Here is a 16,207-nt window from a genome sequence, read left to right on the forward strand (position 1 = left end):
TTGAAAACTGCCAAATTTCTTTATACATTCTGAGAGAGACAGAGAGACAGACAGACAGAGAACCAAGAGAGGAGGGATAGAATAGAAAAAAACTAAACATTCATCTTCAATCTCTGTTGCATATTAGAACCACAAATAAAAAAACTGATAAAAATATGCTAATGCTAGGGCCATAATGTCTATGATTCTAATTTAACTGGTCTGGATTAGACCCAGAGAACAGGTTCCCCAGATTATTCTAAGACTGTCATTAAGGTTGAGAAACACTGAACTAAGATGACAAATAAAAAGACGTATTTTAAAAGAGTAAAAGCCCAGACTGGCACAGGGGCACATGCCTGTAATTCCAGCACTCGGGGAGGCAGGGGCAGGCAGATCACTGGGAGTTCAAGGCCAGCCTGGTCTACAAAGTGGGTTCAAGACAGCCAAGACTACACAGAGAAACCCTGTCTTGAACCCCACCCCACCCCCCAAAAAAGAGTAAAACCCCCTGTAATCTCTCTCTTTTTTCCCTGTAATCTCTCTAAAAGTATGATTAAAGATTATAAAATTATCAAGGATATGAACAGAATTAAAAGCCTATTCAAAATGATATAATGAAGGTTCATTTGTTCCAAAATTAAAAGCAGTTTAAAGAAAAAGAAGATGTTTAGTTTTATAAAATGGTTATAAATGTAAAATTTGTTATCCAAGATGTAATGCAAAGTTGATCGTATTCACTAAAGTTTAGCCACTACCATTCATTTCTGTTACATGGCTTTAGGGCCAGCACCAGACTCTGAATATTAGACTGCATCGTCTCAGGAAGGCACCATCAAGCTCTGAGTTATGACTGAAGCTTATCCTTTTCTTTGGGGCAATAAACAGGAGTAAAAAGTAACATCTTGTATTTCATTCAGCATTCACTTGACATATACACCTACTAGGTACTTTAAAATAATCTTTAATTCTCACAAGGCAATTTATTATTCTCACCTTACACAGGAGGAAATTAAGGCTCTGAGAGGTCATAGTTTTGGCAAATACGTTTTATAGGCATAGAATATAATAGTAAGTTTAGAGTACAGATTTATTAACAGCTCTATGTCATTGTTGCATTTCATTATATGGGAAATAATTACCGTAATTAACAAAAACCATCCTTTTAAAGTCCTTCCATTTTTCAACCAAATGCTCAGTAAATCTCAGCTACCTTATGAAGGCATTCAGTAGCAATGCCTTGAATTGTTTTCAGTCTCCTTTTCCTCATACCTCACATTCTACCCCTTCCTCACACATTTAACTAGTTGTCTTCCTGTGTTCAGAACCTACTATAATTTCATGCTACACCAAAAAAATGCATATGCAGAAAAACTCACCACTACCACCCACTCTCAACTCAGGCCTCAATTAATTAAAATAGCCTCCTCAATACTCTCCCTGCTTCTTCTACCCATGTCCCAGAGCCTTTTCTTTCCTTTGAAAGATGCTCTTTTTTTTTTTTTTTTTTTTTTTCAAAACAATGCAACAAGTATGCAACCTGCCAAGGTAAAACCCAATGGTTGTTGTTTTCTTGGTACTGGAGATTGAACCTACAGCCTTGCATATTCTGGGCAAACACTAGCACTGAGCTATGATCTCAATCCTCTTTTTACTTTGTACTGGAAACTAGCCTCAAATAGTCCACGTTATCCTTGAATCCACTCTATAACCCACACTGGCCTTGAACTTGTGATCTTTCTCCCTAAAACTGCCAAGTGGCTGAGATTCTAGGACTGTGCCACCAGACTCGGCCTGAATTCAAAGTCTTTACAACAAGTAGGATCCAATAATCTTCATTTCTTCTACTCCTCCTCCACTCCAGCCACATTTGCCTCACTGTTGTTCCTCTGATGTTCTAAGCATCCTCCCTTCTCCTGGATGTTTTAACTCTTTCTGGACCTCAGGGATGGCTTTAGAAGGGTTTAGCTCAAATGGCACCGTCTATGAAGACTTACTTCCTATCCCTTTACTTTACCAGAGCCAAGTACTCCTTTGCAACACAGCAGGTATTCATCACTGCTTCTCTGACCCGATGATTTCAGTTTCTTGAGATAAGATCTTGTATCTTCTCCATGCCTAGGACAGGATCTGGCATGAAGTATGTACTTGAAAAATATTTGCTAAATGAAATACAAATCATTAGTGCCAAAACCCAGATTCATAAACACTGCAGGACAGAGCCTCTACACCACGTGTTCTCTACTAGCTGATCGAAGCAATTCTAGCAGCCCAGGTAGAGATCAGTGCTTCTTCCACTCCCATGCAGACAGCACCAAAATCTAGGATTACTTTCTTTTATTTACATGCTTGCTTTCCTGTAAGCAATTTCCAAGTTACTGAATCTCAGGTTCTTATTACTTCATAATTCTCCACACTTGCTGCTCAATCTTCTCTCACACTGCTCTAAGAAAGTCAACCTCCCTCTCAAATGGCAGTCTGCGTCTCCTACCTACTGTTTACGTACTGCTATACTAATTAGGATGCATGCTTCTTTGGGGTCTGCAGCACTATGTCTCATACATGGAAGACAGTCTCAAATATTACTAATACTCTTTCTTCAACTCCTTTCTCAAACACAAAACTCATACCTTGATATTCCCTGTTCATGAATCACCAATTCTTATGGGTTTTGCAGGGGGTGGGGAGAATGCACGGATATCACAGACCTATAAACTGACCTGGGAAAGGAGGAAACAGGGGATTTTTTTTTTTTTTTATTTGATGACTACTTTCTCCCTTCCAGCATGTGAAGGAGGGAGGAAGTGACAAGAGCTGCCCAGACAGATGAGAACTTGGATTGCCTTTCACAACTCAGCCCTGACAACTTGAAAGAGCAGGACTGACAGGTTCCTGCAGGGACAAATGAGACTGAACCTTAAAGGCACTTCTGTTGACTTTGGTGTTAATGGCTTTGAGAGCGATTTAAAAATTCAAAAGGAAACAGACAGGCGTAAGTGCTATCACCACTCATTTAACTCTTTTACTTTATATTGTTGTTTTCTAGGAAAAGCCTAATGCACGGCACAGAAAGGGAGAGTCAAATTTAATGTTGACCTAAAGTATGTGACTTTTTTACATTTTTAATTCTATTAATAAATGGTACAAAGACCACGCATTATTACAAACCCTCCAATAATAATTATACTTATTATATTTATAAAACATTCTATCATTTTTAAACCTTCTCTCGAACATTTCATTTCATTGCAGCATTCATCAAAAGATGCTGTTAAAAAAAATTAAGAAGTGTCCTTAGATATAAGCAACGATAGGAAACTTACCTAAAGTTAATCTGGATATGTGTTGTGTGTAAAAATTGAAGACTAATTAAATTTACAGATAAATTGTAAATAAGCCTCAGAGAATGAACAAGGTAGGGTGGTCTGTAAATCCTCACGCTCCCACTTGTAGGAAGGCAAACATTAGTTTTTCACCAGACTAGCTAGTGTCAATTGTTCTATATTCCTAACCTAGAAATTATGCTAAGATTTAAGCAAATTTAAAAAACTAATTTCCAGCAACCGTGCATTAGAGTTAGGCCTGTCTTCAATAACGCCTTGGACCTAAACTCCATAAGCTCTTTTACAGAATGCATTGCCAGTATGTCTACACATGGGGCTTTTCCGTGTCGTCGCCAGAATACTTACAAATATCTAACAGACCAGACACTCATACCTAACAGCAGGTATGGAAAGTCACCACAGAATACAAACCATCTAAGTGTAGAAACACAAGAAATCATTCAGGCCACTACCTCACTTTATTCAACTGCCCACACCTACCTCCCAGAAGTTGACTTTGCTAAAACAGCTGCTCCCATCTATCACATTCTGCTCCTGTATTCTTATTTTTCCTCGAAGAGGTAACTATAGGCCCTATCACACAGCTGCATCCACTGACTAAAGCAGAGACTCCAAGAGGGGGGCAGCAGCCTTCTCCGTTTTGTTAATTGTTGTCTAGATACAGGAGGTGGGCATTCAATGAGCCACGAGCATGTGCTGAATAAGAAAATGATAGAACTGAAGCCCAGAGAGGTCATAGGATTTCCTCAAGGTCACAGAGCCGTACACAAGCATGAACTTTATCATAGACCTATTTACTCTAGAACCTTGCCTGTTTGCTCCTTCCCGTAGCTACCTGAACCTCACCAAAGCGGCGAGGAAACCTCACCGTTGCTTGTGCAACGGGGTCTCTTTAGCAGATGTCTTTCTCTTTGTTTTCTGTGCCAAAAAAAAAAAAAAAAGACCACGAAAGTAACACACTTAAGTGCTTCACAAACAAACTAAAACTGTGCTCAAATTCCATAACTATCCAGGCTTAGCCCATAAAACAGACTCGCACAACCACTCACAGCCCTTGAGTTCCTTTGTAAATTAGTGTGTGTGATGGAAGTTTTATCAACAGTCACTGAAAACCTACTTACCAACTCAGAATGGCCAGCTGAAGTACCAACCTTCTTCTCTGGCCCACAGCAGCTCCTGTCTGTTAGGCATGCTTTATCTTGCAGATTATGCAAGGAGGCAACCTAGCACCGAAGCCCCTTTAGTTCCTTCTAAAGTACATGTCAATCTTGCAAAACACTGAGCATAAAAAAATCAACTCTTAGGAAGTTCTAGATTCTGTGCAAGGTGTACCACCTCTGCCCCATTATCTGACTCCCGTTAGTTAGGTCCTTCATTGAAACCTATGAATCTAAACCAAATGCGGGAGCAGGGTGAAGGGGAAGAAAAGGGGTCAAGCAACATTTTCAGACAATAAAATGGGAGCTGATATTGCTAGCAACACTCTATCTCTTCCTCAGTTTCTCGCGGAAAGCCAGGGCCTCACTGATACAACTGTGTTGCCTTCTCTGGTCACCTTCCTTGCAGAGAGAGTAGTAAACTGCCAAAACCTTTGGCGGGGAATGTCTCTAGACCTAGGGTGTGTCACGTTGAACCAGGATGATTTGTTCAGAGTCTCTCAAAACTACTGTCAACCCAATCAGTAAATCGAAAGGGTCATCCACGATGTGGCATGGCCAACAGTAGAAATGAGCACGCGAGTTAAGAGTGGGAAACAGCCCATGGAAAAAGCGCCGGAAGGGTAAATGCATCAGGAAAGGGAGTGGGAAATAGGCTCAAGGAAGTAGGGTCAGCAAAAGCCAAAGGTGACTGGAGGAAGGGAGATGAGATTCTTTAAGTGATGGGCGCGAGGCAAGGGGGAGGGGACGCGAGCAGGCTGGGGGAAGGGGCGAAGGGTCCGGGGCGGGGCAGAAGAGAGAGAAGAGGCGGGATGAGGACCGCCAGGCCGGGAGGGTCTTTACCTGCAGCTCCGCCCGCTCCACCTCCCACTGGGCTCTCTCCACCTCGAAACGGGCCCATTCGTGCTGCAGGAAGTGCAAGATCCCGGGGAGGCTGTACTGAGCTCGGGCCGCCCCCGCCGCAGCCGCCCCGTCTCCGGCCGCTGCAGCCTCCGCCAGAGGCCCGAGCCCCTTAGCACCACCAGCACCCGGGTGGTTGTTGCTGAAGAAGACGCCGGGACCCGCCTGCTCGTCCATGGCGGCCGCACGAACCCCGGAGAGCTCTGCCTATGCGCCCAGCAGCGGCGGCAAACTGCGGCGGCCAGCCCTGCCTCCTCCCTCCGCCGCTCCCCGCCCACACCCCAGTCAGCAGGGAGCAGCCGCCCGGGCGCTGGGGCCGGGCGAGCCCATGACGGGCCGGGAAGTGGGTCAACTGCGGCCCGCGGGGCTTGCCGGGAAATGTAGTCCCGGGGCGTGGCGGCTCCGGCTTGCCGGTGGGGCTGCGCCTCTCCTAGGCGCTCCTGAGGCCACGCCCCTTCCTCACCACGCCCTCTCCCCAGGGCAGCGCGGGTTTCTTCTGTGGCTGTGCGGCCCCGCGGTGGCCCTCGGGGCGCGCCGCGGCGGGCTCCTTCACGCGGAAGCTCTCGGGCTGCTCTCCCTGTTGCATACTCACACGCGGAAGTTATCACGCCAAGTGCCAGCCCCAGCTACGCTTATGGTAGGGCTTCCTGGTCGTTTGGTTAAGAAATTGGCTCAAAGCAAGCCGTTCGGTCGGTCCGCTCCTTCGTCGCCCGTTTGCGGGGTTCACCAGAGCCTCGACACCCCTGGACCGCAGTTTGCCGTCGCGCCCACCTTCCTTTCCTGAAGGGTCTCAATTGTTGATCGGTGTCCCCTCTGGAGGCACTCTGTTTTTCTGTAAAGACTGACATTTGCAGTTTGTGGGCAGCGGAGGGGGGCTTCTTCCAATTTGTAGTTTGCCTGAAATACTGTTAGTCAAGTCCCTTTCTCTGTAGTACACCTGCAAAAGTTTTAGATCTCCCAGTAACAAGTGCTCCTTGTTCAATCTCATTTTTTCCATCTTTGCAGCAGTTTTCACTCAATTCACTTGAACAAGTATTTTATTGTCAGTAATATTCCGTGCCAGGAATATAAAGATAGATGTCACAGTTCTTGTCATCAAAAGGAAATTGACATACACGTAACGGCTACACTCAGACGGAACAAAGTCTCTTTTTTCCTCCACTGCTCTCCAGAATACACAGGAACCTCTCCTTTTCCACTTGTTGCTCTCCCAATTTCTCAGGCAATTGACCTTTACACCAAAGGCACACCAAAATCCTTTCCTTCTAACTGTCTTGCCAGTGTTTTTCCTCTCTGAGCTCCCTGATAACTATTATCACTATAAATTCACACTACACCAAGGGGAGAAAGGACAGTGCCCGGAGAACATTTAAGAAATGAAAATGAAATTAAGTAATTATTTGTCACTGAAACAAGGAATTTGTAATCTTGTTTTGATCTGATGGTCATGGGGGGGGAGTAAAGATAGATATAAACTGTTGAGTGCCTCGAAAGGGAAGGGCATCATGTCCTGTCCTTTCACTGTTCTCAGATCTTCCCATGGCAACTTATGAAAAGGACAGGAAACACATTGTATCTGCTCTGGTTGCAAACAGCAATGGCAAAGCCCTCTTCTCTCAGTGACTGAATGCTTCTGCTTTGTGAATTCACTCTTTATTATAATAAAAAGTTGATCCAGGCCTGGCCAAATTCCTTGTGTCATAAATTATTTTGGCTCTTAAATGTCCTTTGAGATCCAGCTAATCATCTCTCTGGAGGCAGAGGCATCCGGATTTCTGAGTTTGAGGCCAGCCTGGTCTAAAGAGTTAGTTCCAGGACATCCAGGGCTGTCTCAAACACACACACACACACACACACACACACACACACACACACACACACACACTTATTTACTTATCTGTATATCTCTTTTATTTATTTAATTTAATTAAAAACTGGTTGACTCATATCTATCAGAACCAAGGAAACACGAATAAAATTCTTTTTTTCTTCCCTATTTTGTTTTTGTTTTTTGTCTTTTTGAGACGGGTTTCTCTGTGTAGTCCTGCCTGTTTTGGAACTGGCTCTGTAAACCAGACTGGCCTGGAACTCGGAGATCCACCTGCCTCTGTCTCCCAAGTGGTGGGATTAAAGACATGAGCTATCACTGCTTGGCTAAGAATGGATTTTTCATCTATTGATTCAAAAAGACTATATGAAAATATACATAAAATATAGTTAAATGTATAGATAGTCAGGGTCAGTCAATAAAGTGTTTGCCATATAAACATGAAAAACTGAGTTTAGATCCACAGCACACACATAAGAGCCAGTGCTGGCAGGCACCTGTAATTTCAGTACTAGGAATGATGGAGAATCTAGAAGTGGAGCATGGTGAATCCATGGACATAACTGACCAGCCAGTCTGGCCAAACTGATGAACTCTAGGTTCAGTGAGAGATTCCTGTCTCAAACAAAGTAAAAATAAAGACTAAAGTAAAATAAAGGTGGGGAGTAATCAAGAAATACTTGTAGATTTCACACAGGTACATACCACACACACATATTTCCCAAAAATGTAGATAGCCTGGACTACTATGCATGCATAATAGAGCATTATTTTAATTTATATTCAACTTTATTATTCAATAGCTTCCTTGCTTTTGAGTACATATTTATAATCAAAATAGTACTGATACTCCATATCGTGGAAATAACATTCACTAAGTCAAAAATACTAAGTTATAGTAAGATGGTATTATGAAACTTACTTTCACTTAAAACATCTACCCGCCTCTGCCTCTGCCTCTCAAGTGCTGGGGTCAAAGGCGTGTGCCACCATTGGCCAGCCAATCCTCTCATTTTTTAAAAGATTGTTTTCTAACTCAGTGTGTGTGTGTGTGTGTGTGTGTGTGTGTGTATGAGCGAGAATGCATGCATGTACGCACATACTTGTTTCTCATGTATGGAAGTCAGAGGATAACTTATGAAGTGGGTTCTTTCCTCTCAGCATGTAAGTCTTTTGGGGTGGGACTCGGGTACGTCATACTTAGCAACTAGTACTTCTACCTGCTGAACTTTCTCATTGGCCCAGTTCTCTTATTTTTTCATTAAAGCATAATATTTGTCCTACAAAATAACTATGAGGTTGTATAGAATAAATTTAAAACTTTGTATAGCATAGTACCTACCATATAGTATATACTGAATAATCATAGTTCTTTTTATAACACATTTCACAAGACTAACTGAAATTTAAACCACACATACACACACACACACACTAACACACACACTTAAGGCCTTGGTAAGTACCAGGGCTCTCATAATTAATTTCGCTTTTGCATTCTTCATCCCCAAACCAGGACTTCAGTAAGAGTTCAAATAATCCTAAAACCAACAAGACTAATGCTTAAGCTAAGCTTTAAGCCTCAAACAAAACTGATGGTGTAGTTGACTTCCCAATATTTTCATTATACGATAAAGCACAAGTGACATGAAAAAGTTTCTTTTCTGAGCACACAGAGTAACTGTTGAGGTGTTGATTCATATCTGTGCAAGCAGCTTAAGGTGAAAACAGGGCCTGCTAACAGGGTACTTGTATAATAGTATTTGTTATGTTCCGGTTATCTGGTTATCTGTTTATGCTTCATAGGATCAAGATTACATGTCTATAAAATGATAATTCATCCTATATTTTTTTCCTGTTTTTCATTACAAGTGAATGCCTATTTTCCCCAAGCTGTACACAATGACCAGTTATTTGAGTTTCAGAGAAAGGTTTCAAATTGAACTTGATGGCTCTTTCAGTGTTTTGAACAGAAAAGGGAAATTGCTTAGGTGGAAAGAAGCCTCCAAAAGGACAAAAAACACTTTAGGGAACAAGAACTTGCAATAACCCATTGTTTATTCACCTCTGCTGCCATCTGTCCTGTCCCTCATCTCTGTCCCCTTTCCTTCCTGCCTGCCCTCTGTCAGGCAGCTTTTTCCTGTATCCAGCTTCCCTCAGACTCCGCAAATGCATGCCGAGATATGTAGTATGGTAATGGCTGTGTTGTGGAAACACATAGTACACATTTAGAATAAAGGCATTCTGTCATCTGAAAATTTCCCTGGAATACAAAACTTAAATCTGCATCACAAACTTGTGATAGGATAGGGAAATAGCCTTTATTAGTTATTACTGTAATTACTATTATTTTGAGGGGAAATTTGAATTATTGGAAATTGACTTATTTTAGCTTTAAAATTATCATTTGGGGCTGGAGAGATGGTTTAGCAATGAAGAGCACATACTAGTCTTCCAGAGGACCCTAGTTCATATTCCAGCACGCATGTCAGGAGTCTCACAACTATCTGGATCCAACATCTCTGACCCTCTGTGGGCACTTGTATGCACATGCACAGGCACAAACACATAATTAAAAATAATTTTAAATTAAATTAAAATTCATTTTATTTAATAAGTTTTACCTTAAATTTTATTTCTACTTTTTTTAGATGGAAAGAATAATTAAAACAGCAGTGTGTTACAACAGTTATCATTTTGAGTCTTAGAAGACAAAGCAAACATACTGTCTGTTTTATTTTCCTAGCTAGTTGTCAATAATTCATGATTAAAGATCTGTCTGCCTCTCTCTCTCTCTCTCTCTCTCTCTCTCTCTCTCTCTCTCGTTGTTTTTGTTTTTCAAGATGGGGTTTCTCCAGGACAGGAGCCTACCACAGAGGGCCTCTGAAAGACTCTACCCAGCAGGGTATCAAAGCAGATGCTGAGACTCATAGCCAAACTTTGGGCAGAGTGCAGGGAATCCTATGAAAAAAGGGGGAGATAGAAAGACCTGGCAGGGACAGGAGATCCACAAGGAGAGCAAAGGAACCAAAAAATCTAGGCCTAGGGGTCTTTTCTGAGACTGATACTCCAACCAAGGACCATGCATGGAGATAACCTAGACCCTAGCACAGATGTAGCACGTAACAGCTTAGTGTCCAAGTTGGTTCCCTAGTAAGAGGAACAGGGACTGTCTCTGACATGAACTCAGTGGCTGGCTCTTTGACCACCCCCACCCCCTGAGGGAGGAGCAGCCTTGCCAGGCCACAGAGGAGGACATTGCAGCCAATCCTGATAAGACCTGATAAGCTAGGGTCAGATGGAAGGGGAGGAGGACCTCTCCTATCAGTGGATTTGGAGAGGGTATGGGAGGAGATGAGGAAGGGTGGGTGGGATTGGGAAGGAATGAGAGAGGGCGGGCCCTACAGTTGGGATACAAAGCGAATAAAATGTAATTAATGTAAAAAAAAAAAAAATGGGGTTTCTTGGTATAGCCCAGGCTGTCTTAGAACTCTCTTGGCTCACAGAGATCCATCTGCCTCTGCCTCCAGAGTGCTGGGATTAAAGGCATGTGCCACCATTGCCCAACTGAAAAAGATTGTTTTTTTAGAATAACTTTTTATCTCCATTTAAAAATTTATTATCAAATTAAAATTAATTTGTCATCATAAAATTAAACAAATAAATACTTCAAGGCTACAGCAAGATTACCTAAATCAATCTAAATATCAAACACAGAAAGCCTGAAAGGATTACACAGTCCTATAGCAAGCCTCCTCTTACAATATTAGTGGTAATCAACTTCAGAATTTACCTACACAAACAAATTAATCATATTCTTTTTTTTTTTTTTCCTAAAAAGTAATCTTCTGTGTATGAGTATATACCACCTGCATGTCCATAGAGGGTAGAAGAAAGTATCAAATCTCCCCAGAACTGAAGTTACAGATGGCTGTAAGCCACCATGTGGGTGCTGGGTACCAAACCTAGGTCCTCTGGAAGAGCAAGTACTCTTAACCACTAAGTCATCTCTCATGTTAATTTTCTCCTTTCCTTCCTCAACTCCAGCCTTTACTTGATACCTCTTCTCTCTTTTTTAAAAGTCTTCCAGTGAGTGAAAGCTCTCCTCAAAGTATGTCTGTGTGTGTGTGTGTGTAAGAACACTGGTAAGCTGGCAAATTATTCTAAATATTCCTAACAAATGAACTGAGATGCACTCCTTTCCAGGCACAGCCACTCTCAGCAGAAAACACCCCATCTTCACTTACTCCCACCTCGTGTTCCTCAGACACACAGTAAGTCAGTGCTCAAAATAATGCAGATATAGTATATTTTTCTTTTGTACATTATTTTGTATAAAGATGCAAGAGAGAAAAACCAGGGTTTAATGCAAAGAAGATGATGATGATGGAGAATGAACAAATGAATGAATGAATGAATGAAGCTGGAGCTTCCAGTTTCACATTTTTGCTTTAATTGTTGAAGCTTCTTGCTTTTCTTAGATTTCTCACAACAGAACCGAACCTAATTTGCATATGCTATATCGCTCTCGCTCCATTTATTCTGCAGCTCTCAATACACATACTGTTCAATACGTGTTAGTTACAAAACTTGCAAGAGCAGGACAGGAGCAGTTTGAACCGCTCACATGACTTTATAATAAGGAACATTACCAACATTGGTGTCCAAACGTCATTTGTATTTAATACATACAATTCATCTTAGGGGTGAAAGGCAATTTAATTATAGTTCTTAGTATAAGACAATAACTAAATTAATGCTGCAATATTTGTATCAGAAAGAATGAAGGAAGGAAGGAGGAAAGAAGGAAGGAAGGGAGGAAGAAAGGAAGTCATTTTATAGCTACTATTTACAGAACATTTACCCAGTAAAAAGAATACATTTCATAGGCATGGATTCCAGCCATCCCATGTCCCACTGAGTAAAGCAGTAATGTCATCTTTATCTGATTAGTTAAGGATAGTGTGGCCACAGATACCAGCAAGAATAAAATAAGGAGGTAAAGTCAGAGGTCAGACTAAACAGAGCCCTGCCAATCACAGTAAGGAATTGGTCACCAAGAGAAGAGTTCTCACCAGGATGTTAGATCTGAATTCATAAAGGTTACTTCATCTTGGTATTAGTAAAGATTTCTAAATTGTTTCCAAAGGGCCAAGCCTTATTCTGAGGTCCCTCTTAGGGTTTCTACCCTACCCAATCTATCAGAGCATAGCTATGTAGCTCTGTAAGTCTGCTTGTTTTCTGAGGTACTCAGAAAATCATCACTTTTCCTTTACCTCATTTCAAAGCATGCGTCCCCTAACACTTTGACCTTCACTCTTTCACTAAAGGCTGCTTCTCCAACTTGCGGTTGCCTGCTGCCATGGCTGACCTATGCTGGCTTAACTGTTTTTAGGCGTCTTCCCCCTCCCCTCCCTCTTTTAGTTTTTTGTTTTATTTTGTTTTCTTTTCTCCTCCATTCTCCTTCTCTGGGCAGCTACTGGATTCATAGTTTGCCTGCCCAAGACAGTGTTTTTTTAAACTTTTTTCTTTCTTATTTTTTAGACAGAGTTTCTCTGTGTAGGCCAGGCTATCCTGGAACTCTCTGTAGACCAGGCTGGACTTGAATGCAGAGATCCTCCTGCCTCTGCCTCTAGGGTGCTGGGATTAAAGGTGTGGATTCTTCTTTTTAACTTGAATAAAATTGTCCTCAAGCTTAAAAATAAACAAACAGAAAAACCAACAAAACAAAACTCACTGTTTGCTATAAAACTCAGTAATCTGTAGTAAAATTTAAGTTGATTGAAAAGAATAAGTCCTAAGAAATTGGAAGAGTCTATAAAGTCAAATTAACACTAGTCTTTAAGATGTAAAAACTGGAAACAAAGTGCCTAATTATAGGATAATAGTTGCAAGTAATGGTACATGGGCTATAAAGTGACATACAAACTGGGGAGCTGAGTGATGGCTCAGCAGGTAAGGGCTCTGCTGTGGGAGGGAAGCTCAAATTCCCAGCCACATAAAAAGCCAGGTGGGCTTGGTGGCCTGCTTGTAACCCAGCACCACATCAGATCCATAGCAGGGAATCCCTGGACTAGCCAGACTAACCTGATCAACTAGCCCGACTAGCAAGAGCAGGCCTTAAGGCCTGGGTTCCCGAGACCCTGCCTAAGATGGGCGATGAGCAAGGTTGCCACTCCACAACAACCTTGGGTCCTAGATGAATGTACACACATGTGCACCCACACATGTAAATAAACAAACATACAGGTACCTATGTACACTATAAACACCAACATACGCAAACAAAAACTGCTGGAGTTATAGCTCAGTGGCAGACAGATTGCTTTAGCATTTGCAAAGCCCAGAGTTAAAAAAAAAAATCACAAAGTTTTCCATATTATTAGAGTAATATAACATGAGAATACTTATAAAATAAATAGAGAAAAACAAATTAAAACATCTGCCATATAGTTATTATAACATAGGGAAATTACGCGCAAATATCAACATGGATTTTTTTTTTGGGGGGGGAGTAGTGAGTTGAAAGAATTTCCCCAAATGTTAATGAATGCAAACTTCATTATAATTGATTATTTTACAATAAAACAGAAACTCAACTTTCTTTTTTCCTCTGACATTTCTTTACACTCATTAGACAAGAATAAAGGCCCTTTTTGGTTTCACAAATGAGACGAGAGGCATTTCCCTGTGTAATTAGAAATGAATTAGAAAGAAGGACGAGATTTAACAACCAAATCATTAATCAAAGTTATAAAAACCATGGATTTCTTGAATAGGACTGAGAGTATATGGGAACAGTGAGTTGTGGTGGGGTATACCTGTAATTCAAGCATACAAGGGCTGAGGCAGGAGGATTGTTGATGTTTGAGGTCAATTTGGGCTATATCGTAAATTCGAGACCAGCCTGGGCTACAAGGTAAAAATCTGTCTCTAAAAGCTATTCTTTTCTTTTTCCACTTTTAAAATTATTTTTATTTGTTCTTTGAGAGTTCTAAACAATGTATTTTGGCCATATTCACTACTACCACCCCTTTTACAACTCTTTCTAAATCCACTCTTTCCCTACTCATCCATCTTTGTTTCCTATAAAAACTATTCTTTTAAATAAATTGAAAATAAAAGGCCTGAATGGTGGTGGCGCACACTTTAACCCCAGCACTCAGAGGCAAAGACAGGTTGACCTCTGTGAGGTCGAGGCCAGCTTGGTCTACAGAGAGTTCCAGGACAGCCCGGCTACACAGAGAAACCCTGTCTTGAGAAGGGAAAATAAAAAAGGGAATAAAAAAATAAGAAGGGAAAAGAAAAAGAAATAAAGTGGTAGATGCTTCATAGGGATGTAGATTAGTGGTGGGGAACTTGAATGTGTTAGGCCCTGGGTCCATCTCCAGTACAGCTATACATATATATGCATATAGTATGTATGTGTACATATTTATATAATAGGGAAAGTGTGAAGACAAGTACGTATGCATGAGACACACTGCCGCTTGTGCATGCACGCTCTTTATCACCAGATCAGGGTAATTTCCTTAAATTATGGTTGAAACATGAATGCAAAGTCCATAAATAATAATTTCATAAGACTGTCCGGCTCCCATCCCTAATTCTTTAAGGAGATTTTAATTTATAGCTACAGAAAAGTAATGTCTGTCAAAAGCTTAGAAGAAGTTAGGGTATGTATAAGAGTATACTAACAGAGAAAGAAGGACGGAGGATGGGAAAATGCATGGCATGTCCTATTCTGAAAAGCCAGGGAGGTACGTAGAACAGCAAAAAATAGCCAGGGTACAAACAAGGATCTACATAAACAGATGAACTGAAGGGGTCATGTGAACACATGCACGTGGACAAAAGTGATATTAGAAGAGTTTGGCAGGTTTTAAAAAAGTTAAAGACAGCGTTTTTACTTAAGCCAGTAATTCCACTACTGGCTAGATCTGATGGGATGTTAAAATACATGTTTGTGATGCATGCCTATACTCCTGGCACTCAGAAGGATAAGGCAGAAGGATCCCAAGTTAGGGGCCAGCCTGTATATAGAATGAGACCATCCCAAAAATATGTTCACAGAAAAACCTGTTCATAACTGTTCAGAGCATCAGGACTTACAAGATTTCACAAGAGTGAGAAGGTAGAAACAGCCTGAATGTCCTTCAGGTGATGAATGGATAAAGGAGATGCATATATACAGTAGAATAATATTCAGCCATTAAAAAGAATGACATGCTACAGTATGGATGAACCTTGAAAACATAAGAGTCAAGAAACTAGTGATGAAAGAACACATGACTCCATATGATAAATGTCCACAGTATGAAAATGTAGAAAGCAGATCTGAGGTAGCAGCCTAAGACTGGAGGGAGAGGGGGGGACTGAGATAACAGCTAAGGACACAGGGCTCTAGCTCTGAAGTAATGGAAATGTGTATCTGTGGTGAAGATTTCTGTCACTATCCTAAACGTCAAGAAACTGTACAATTGATTTTCTCAGGAGTGGAGGCTGAGCCCAGGGCCTTGCACATGCTAGGAAAGTTATCCACCACTGAAAACATCCCCAGCCTGAATCGGACACTTACAATCACTGAATTGACATGACACAAGGAATGTCTAAGAGGATTTTACCAAAAATAAAAACAAAAAGCAAGGAAAAAAATATTGGAAAGCCAAGTCTGAAATTAAACTCAACCCTGTAGAAAGAAAAGCCAATCAGAAAACCAATGAGATTAAACTTCTCTGAAAAAGGCCACAAGAAAAAAAAAAAAAAAAAAAAAAAAGAGAGAGAGAGAAAGAAAACCAATGAGACAAAGTACTTTTCTGAGGCATCCAAAAGACCAAGACGGGCTAATGGGTATAGGTAGGAGAGGGAATACTTCAAATAGCCTTACGTATTTGAAATGTTCAGAAAAGTCATGTCCTTGTTGATAAAACTACATTGTCTGGCAAAACTGGCGATTAAACTCTGCTGACTACTGTGTCAAGCATTCATGGAACCAGTAA

The 16,207-nt window shown here is 41.2% G+C and overlaps 1 protein-coding gene across 4 annotated transcripts in view; it reads right to left on the minus strand.

Annotated features, from left to right (window-relative positions):
* Positions 1-5,622, minus strand: part of Strn (striatin) — an 85,258-nt gene extending 79,636 nt beyond the window's left edge. For all 4 annotated transcript variants that reach the window (XM_055618463.1, XM_055618457.1, XM_055618448.1 and 1 more), the window contains exon 1: positions 5,324-5,622. In XM_055618463.1, coding sequence (XP_055474438.1) covers positions 5,324-5,557 — 234 coding nt within the window. In that variant the 5' untranslated portion in view covers positions 5,558-5,622. The remainder of the gene's footprint in view (positions 1-5,323) is intronic.
* Positions 5,623-16,207: the final 10,585 nt, after the last annotated feature.

The sequence above is a fragment of the Psammomys obesus genome, unplaced genomic scaffold, assembly GCF_907164565.1.
Source record: "Psammomys obesus unplaced genomic scaffold, mPsaObe1.curated_primary_1811, whole genome shotgun sequence".
NCBI classification, from domain to species: Eukaryota; Metazoa; Chordata; class Mammalia; order Rodentia; family Muridae; genus Psammomys; species Psammomys obesus.